Here is an 8,366-nt window from a genome sequence, read left to right as displayed (position 1 = left end):
ATCTTTTTGCAAAAGAACCCAATCTTTTTTATTCAATCTTGTTCCCCAAGTCATCAAAGATGCTCAATCTCAAAGCCAAGAATTTATGGAAATTATTTGGTTTTTTATTGATTTTTTTCATTAAAAATTGATTTAAATCAAATAAAAGGATTAATTATCAAAATATTTGTTTGGTTTTATTTTTAAGATAAATTCCAATCATTATCATATAATTAGTCCAAATTGGTGTTTAAAGAAGATTGGAAAGAGAAGGGTGAGATTGAACATAATTGGAAAGCTTGGATAATTGATTTTGAATCAAATTTCAATCTCCATAATTCGCCAAAATTGGATCCAATTTCTTAAACCTAAATCCCTCTCATATATATGGGATATTACTGAGATCAGAAAGAAAGAAAAGAGGGTTTTTTTGGCTTCCAAGAGACCATACCCGAGTGCACACAAGCTCAAGGAAAAGGCCAAAAACGTTCTTGGATTTGCAGACCGATTCAGGGTGTTTTGGAGATTCAAATACGCTCTTAAGGTATCACTGATCATTCCCCAATCATCATCGAGATCTGAAGCCTCAAAATCACGCTAGCACAGTCACAGTTTGTATCAAACTTTTTTCAAAATCGATTATGCCTGTACGGTTGTTATAAATAGCATATGAATGTATATTCTTGATCGTGATGATGTTTGGAAGCCTTCTGTGTCGTTTAATTTGTGTTTAGTAACAGGAATAAAGATTTGCCATGGCTAGGGTTTCGGCATCATGATTTGGGGAATCCTATTTAGAAGCCGTATTAGTTTGAATTAAGGCCTCCAATGGATTCGTGAGGGGATCTGGAGTTAATCTGGGTTGCTTTTATCTTTGTTTCGTGTTTGTTCTTTGATGTTCATATATGCAGGTATTAGCTATTAGCCAGGTCGCAGCAAGTTCCTGGCTAGTTCGTAGCAAAATACTGAGAAGTCAATTGAAGAAGACGATGGACCTTGGCGCGCTGGTTTGGTTCAAAATTTGGGTGAAGCAAGATTTCATATATTAATTTGGACGTTGGTATTGGTGTCAACAAACGAAAAACGGTTTAGTGGCAAAGTGTTTGGTCCTAAGGTGTTAGTGTGCAGGGGCGCGGGTTCAACCCCTGCCTCCTGCATTTACTTTATTTACTTTCTTTGTTTTATCTTGTTTTCAGATCCCATACTACTCACCTATGCACGACCACTATGCACCATCAATGATCAACCATCAGATCTTCAGAGATTCAGATCCAACATCCAGGATGCGCATCCCTATCATGCACCTCAAAGGCCTACCACACACAATCACAAGCTAAGATTTTAATTGTTATTTTTATTTTTAATTGCAGAAATTGCTTTTATTTATTTATATATATATATATATATATATATTTGCTTTCTTTTACAAATATTTTTGCCAAAACCCTTTATTAAATTTCTTTCCTTTTTTTTCATAAATAACAAAAATGATTTATTTTATTTATTTTTATTTTTAGTATTAAAATTAGTTTTTATTTATTTAAATTCTTTATAAAATCATATTTATTTTGTTTTAATTAACAAAATTAGGAGAATGCTTTTCTTGTCCGATTAAAATTTTCTTTTCTTCGATTTAATTAATTAGGTTGTGAAACCAATAATTAATTAAATCGATCGTTATGCCCGAATTCGGGTTTGCAAGAATTAACCCTACACTAAAAATGTTGTTCTGTGTATTCTCTTCAGGGTTATTTTCAGATACCTCCCGACTACGCGCCGCGCCAAATGCAAAGCTAAGTTCTAACCTCTCTTATTTAAATATTTATTTACCTTTTATTTTATTTTATTAGGGTTTAATTCCCTTGTCAATGGAACTCCTCCTACACTTACTTTTTCCTTTTATTCTTTTACCAATTCTCTAATGGTCAGGGTCAATGCTTAAGGCTCAAGGCAAATCTTTGCCCATCAACCTTCATCAATCGAAGCTAAGTGCCAATTTGTTTATTTATTTTATTTTAAATTTCTTTATCTTTTTATTTTTAGGGTTAGCAATGTTTGCCTCCGAATCAATAATGCACTCACCCTACTATTGTTTCTTATTTTTCCCGCCTTTCAGGGTTTGCCAAATGCCAAAGCTTCGCATAGTCGGTAACCCTACACCCTAATTATTACTTATGTTAGACCTATTTGTTTGTTATTCTCCGCTAGTTTCAATTCCCCTTTCCTCCGCTGGTTTCATTTTCCCCTTCCCCGTATTTGCTTTAATTATATTTGTTTATCAATTGTCGTGGTTAGTAATTTAGGGAGTGCAACTATGAACCGAATTAGAGTCACTTAATTACAAGATAATATATTCTGAACTGATCACGTGATTGGTGCACACACGCACACTTTTGGGGTAACCTCTCTGTTGCCTGTTGCCTTGTTGCCTGTTGCCTTGTGTTTTTTTTTGCAGAATAGCCAGTCCCTCGAATACGAGGATACCTCAGTCATGTTGCCTCGATTTAAGATCATGGTCCCTAATGATGCTGCCTTCGATACACATGATCTCGACCCTCGGAAGTTGCCTACGAAAAGGCTGAGGTATCCTCTGGTTGCCTAAACGAAAGGCTATTCTGATCCTTCCTTTAGACTACCTGCCTCTCTATGGCATGGGACAGTTTTAAGGCGAATGATAACTCGACGACCCTTCAACATCCAAACGAAAGGCTTCCTGCCCTCTCATGGCATGGATAGACCCTTTCATCCTGAAAGGCTAAAAGAAACCTATCATCTAAGTTTAAGGTAATTGCTCCTAATTGCCTTGCTCTGGCTAAAACTGTTTTCTCATATTCTTTCTCATAAATCTTCAAAATGGCTACGCTCATTTACGAGCTAAAGTCCATATTCTTCTTCTACTTTTCTTTTCAAAAACGAGCAAAGCAATTAAGAGCCCATGGAAAACCATGGATGCAGAGGGTGCCTTACACCTTCCCTTTGCATAATTACCCCCCGAACCCTGTTTTTTTTAAAAGGTTTTTCCTGTTTCTTTTAGCCTTTCTAACTTGTTTGGATAAAATAAAATTCTGTGGCGACTCTTGCTTAACCGCGACATTCCGATAAAGTCAGTTCACCGTATTACATGTCCTATTTTGAGTTATAAGGCTTTTACCAAGATGTTTCACCGGGAATAATTCATCTTGGGGGTTTGAAGTACAAATCTCTAATTAGGAAAGAGCCTTCACCGGGAAGACATTCTCAATCCTAGGCCATATTCCTATAATATATATATATATATATATAGTTTAACTGTCCTAGGGTTTACACTCAAACGTAGTCCTAAACAATATATAAACAGTTCTATATTTGACAGTAATTTAAATAAAGACTGTAAATTGAAAGCTTGTAAAGCCTAACCTGGATGGAGTGGAGGCCTTTAAAGATGTATGTACAAAGCCTCAACAACAATTTTTGTTGTTTTATTGATAATAGTTGAATATTTATGATAAACAGTTAAGGGTTTTAAAAACAGAAGAAGTGAAGATGGACAAAGGTCACATAGGTATCTGAAGAGTTTCACCGGGAATAATGCCCTTCAAATACCAGAAGAATGTTTTGAAAACAGAAAGGAGATTTTGTAAATACAGTTTTTGAAAACAAACTATGAAAAGAAAAAGGTGCTGGGACTTACACTCTAATAGAGGCCCAATGAAAATGATTTACTGTTTATGAAAACAGTTGAAAAAAGATTGAAATGATATAAGGTTTTGTTGTTTGAAAACCTTAATCATCTGTTTAATCGGAGACTGAAAACAGTTTTGAACATTGACAAAAGTCAACTTAATTAAGGCAAAGATGAAATCTATACCTAATTAAGACCTAAATAATTAGGGTTTTATCATAAAATTATTCACAAAATAATTAGGTTAAAACAAAATGAAAATATATATTTTCAAAGTATTTAAGAAAACACTTAAAACATACTATTTTAAACCTAATAAAAATATATGAAATAAATAATATTTTTTATGATTTTTTGATTATTCACAAAATAGATATATTAAATAACAAGTGTGTGAAAAATGAGGTGGAAATGGATTTATTTGATAGGTTAAATAATTGTGTGAAGTTTGTGAATAAAACAAAGAAAAATAGTGGCAAAAAATTGGGTTTGTCTCCTCCAAGGTTTGAACACACGCCCTCTAAGTCACCAGCTCAAAATAACACCACTGAGCCAACGCGCGCTTGGTGATTATAACACACACCCATTTGGTTATGTTTCAAAACAAGTGACAAATCATTGAAAAATAAAAGAATCAAAAAGTCTGGGGCGAGGGGGATTCGAACCCCAGACTTGAGGCATGAGGAGACTAAGGGCGTATGTGAGGCCACTAGGGAAAACGATGAATTCGTTTATAAAACGCATACCATTCAAAATAAAATAAACCTAGCCCATGGATTTGAATTTCGCGTGCCACCATAGTCATCTTCTTCCTCGAGCTCAAAGATTTTCAATTTTTTAACTCTCTGGTTTCTCAACTAAATGGCATGATGTAAACATCAATCTTGCTCTAAATTTCCTCACGAATCCAGATATGTAACTAACATTTATTTATATTAACTATAGCTACCTAATTTCTCAGAAAATATGAAGAATATATGAACCCTAAATTTAAAATTAAATGACAAACAAGATGAATAAATGAATGATGATAGAGGGTTTTCAATCCTCTGATGATGCTGAACAAGATAGTATCGAGCTTTATCACAAAGAGTACTTAAATTAAAGAGGTGGAGTTCAAAAACTTACCTCTGAAAATGGAGGTCGTGAGGATGATGAGGAGCACCTGGGCTTGTATGAGTGATCCTAAAAGCTTCCTTGGGACTCAGTGATGCTAACTGAATGCTTATTGTGACTTCAATCCTTCTGAATTGCTCTACCCGACACCTTCGATTTGAGCTTCAAGTGGACATGGATGTAACACCCCAAAATCTACCCAACGTTTATATTAAATCATAGTGCCAAAATTTCGACTTAACTTGAGGTATTACATTTAACTTTAAAACCAACAACGGAGACAACAATTTTTTTTAAAAAGATACATAGCACTATAGTAAAATAAAGAATTTTCAACAAGTATTTAGTCTCAATGATTAAACTTAAATTAAGTAACTGCAGTGGAAAACAAATCAACTTAAACTGCGAGTAATCATGGCCTCTTCCAACAACTTAAATCAACAACAAAAATCCTCAAAATAACAATCGAATTCGACTTGAAATTCAATAACAACATAAATCAAATCAAAACAAGCGTTCGTTTCCCCCCGAGTGCTACGTATCAGAGCAACGACACCCAAAAGCTACTAAATCTTTACTCCTCGTTACCTGCACGTTACCAATATAAAGGCAACGGCGAAAACAAAGAAAGGGCGAGATATCGAAAAGTATAAGCAAGAGTATGATAATTGATATATTAGACATAGAATTATACAATATTCACCCCATTCTGAAACAACTGCAATACAACCATCAACCAAACAACAGAGCAATAACAATGATGTCAACAAAATGCAAACTCAACAGGAAACTCGACTAATGCAAATGCATGTGGATCCATCGGAGTACAACTCCCAACTTAATCATATTCCAGGTTATCGAAGCATTTTAAAAACTTTATCAGGGTGCCATCAAGGCCAACTTAATCAATGAAATGTTATGCGATGTTATGGACAACATCAATTCAACAATATCACAACACAATCAGGACAACAACAACTTAAACAACACGTAAACATGCCACGAATCAGGGCAATTCGACTTATTCAATTGTACCTGCAAAACAACTTATCCCACTTTGTTTTCAACAAACTAAAGCAACCGCAATTACCTATTAATCTATCTTAGTTACTCCGCCAAATTTCATTTAATTCTGGACAACTAATTATACCGCCTAATTCGACTATTCGGCTAAATCGAGACTGTTATTATTCATCTACGCCTCCTGTTAAATTAATCCTATTGATATAATTAATTGATTGCTACTCATTAAAAAAATTATTCTGCTATAGTGAACCAATTTTCTGCTACAGACTGTCATTTTCCTCCTATAACGAATTACCTGCTACTGATAATTTACACTGCTACTGATTCTATGAAAACCAATGCAAATTAATATTTTCTTGTAACCTTATTTTAATTCCAACTAACCAATTTAACACTATCTCATACTGTATCTAACCAATTTATATGTATGTATATGCTTACATTTACTAAGTTTACTAAAGAAACAATATGTTAGAAACATACACGTGCCTGTACCTATGTGACAATATGAGGATGCATAGAGAAAGAGAGTGAGGGCCCCCATCTCTCCATGGGGATGACCGCCCCTTTTGGCTTGTACATGCATCCTTGTTCTTCTTTTATTTTCTTATTCTACTAGGCATATCATGTTTGATACATAGTTAATTTTTCTACACAAAACCACCTGCCAATTAACAAACTCCAAACGAGGCCTAAGAGACACAATTTAAAGGGTGGGGCGCCCAACATTTTCTTCACAAATATGGGACGGTGGTCCCTTAACTCCTTCTTCTTCCTATTTTTATTTTTTTTAGCACTATTCTGTATCATTTGTTCTTATTAATTTAACCCAGTTTGCATCTAATATTTTCCCAGAAACATTTCGATTTTCAGAGAAATTAATTATACCACATACCAATTATGAAATTACAACAGCCAAATACCAACAACAACAAGAACACAAGTAATTTTGTGGTTCATCACAAATTCATCAATGACAGTTCACATAAACTCATGAACTCTACAAATTCAACACAACCACAGAAAATTTACATAATTCAATCTCACATATTAATCCTCATACTCCCGATTATAAAATTAGAACCTCACCCTTACCTTTTGGATTGAACGGAGCTCACAAATTTGATCGTAACCGCGGCTGCTAAATTGAACCCCTAAGCTGCTAGCACCAAAACCCTTGATCCCAAATTCTTTTCTCTCTGTTTCGTACGGTTGGTATATTTTGTTTTTTTTTTTTTTTTGTTTGGTACATACAACTACTTTAACAACTACTCCTTATTAAAATTATTGGGCCACTAAAACTCTTGTTGGGTTTACTAACCAACACTCCTCAAATGCCAACTCACACTTACAATTAGACTAAACTAATTTATGTAATAGACTTTACAAATAATAATAAAAACCCAATATTATTTTATCCCCACTATAATTCGACATTTCGACCGACTATTTACTAAATTCACATATATCACAAAATACTCAAAATATTCGATTAAAAAAAATTGCATTTAATTAACTACGGGTGTTACAACTCTCCCCCACTTAGAGCATTTTCGGCCTCGAAAATTTACCTGATTCAAACAACTCGGGGTAGGAGTCTCGCATCTTGCTCTCCAATTCCCACGTTATGCTTTCCCCAGCTGCTCCCAACCAAACAACTTTCACCAATGAAATCTCTCTTCCTCTCAGAGTCTTCATTTCCCGATCCGCGATCCTTACAGGCTTAGTTTCCACAGTGAGATTATCTCGCACTTGTACGTCATCCATCTGTACTACATGAGACGGATCTGGAATGTACTTTCGGAGTTGTGACACATGAAACACATTGTGCAAATTAGAAAGAGTTGGCGGCAACGCCACTCGGTAAGCAACTTTTCCCACTCTGTCCAGAATCTGATAGGGACCGATAAAACGAGGAGTGAGCTTCTTAGACTTCAAGGCTCGCCCCACACCAGTCACGGGTGTGACTCTCAAAAACACATGGTCACCAGCTTGAAATTCCAAATCCTTCCTTCTCTTGTCATGATAGCTCTTCTGTCTACTCTGAGAAGCCTTCATCTTTTCTCGAATTAACTTCACTTTCTCAGTAGTTTCTCGAACAATCTCCGGTCCAAGTACTACACTTTCTCCAGATTCATGCCAACATAACGGAGTCCTACACCTCCGGCCATACAACGCTTCAAAAGGAGCCATTCCAATACTAGAATGGTGACTATTATTATAAGTAAATTCGATCAATGGAAGATAGGTATCCCACGAACCTCCTTGCTCGAGAACACATGCTCTCAACAAATCCTCCAACGATTGAATAGTCCTCTCTGTCTGACCATCCGTCTGCGGATGATACGCCGAACTCAATCTCAATTTAGAACCCAAACTTTCTTGCAAGCTCTTCCAAAAATCAGAAGTAAATCTCGGATCTCTATCCGACACAATACACAGAGGAACGCCTTGCAACTTCACAATCACTCTGGTGTAGATCTCTGCCAAATTTGCAACTGGATATGTGATGTTAATAGGTATAAAATGAGCTGACTTTGTAAGCCTATCAACAATCACCCATATCGAATCATATCCTCTTGCA

General features: G+C 35.4%; 1 protein-coding gene across 1 annotated transcript; it reads right to left on the bottom strand.

The window, feature by feature from the left end:
• Positions 1-6,741: 6,741 nt before the first annotated feature.
• On the bottom strand, positions 6,742-7,840 carry LOC131648850 (uncharacterized). Its single transcript, XM_058918579.1, has 2 exons — positions 7,354-7,840; positions 6,742-6,782 (listed from the first exon to the last, which is right to left on the bottom strand). The coding sequence occupies exons 1-2, from the start codon at positions 7,838-7,840 to the stop codon at positions 6,742-6,744; spliced, it is 528 nt and encodes a 175-aa protein (XP_058774562.1).
• Between the last annotated feature and the right edge of the window lie 526 nt (positions 7,841-8,366).

This window comes from Vicia villosa, linkage group LG2 (assembly GCF_029867415.1).
Source record: "Vicia villosa cultivar HV-30 ecotype Madison, WI linkage group LG2, Vvil1.0, whole genome shotgun sequence".
Lineage (NCBI taxonomy): Eukaryota > Viridiplantae > Streptophyta > Magnoliopsida > Fabales > Fabaceae > Vicia > Vicia villosa.
Note: the sequence above shows the minus strand (reverse complement) of the source record. Positions and strands in the feature narration are given on the sequence as shown.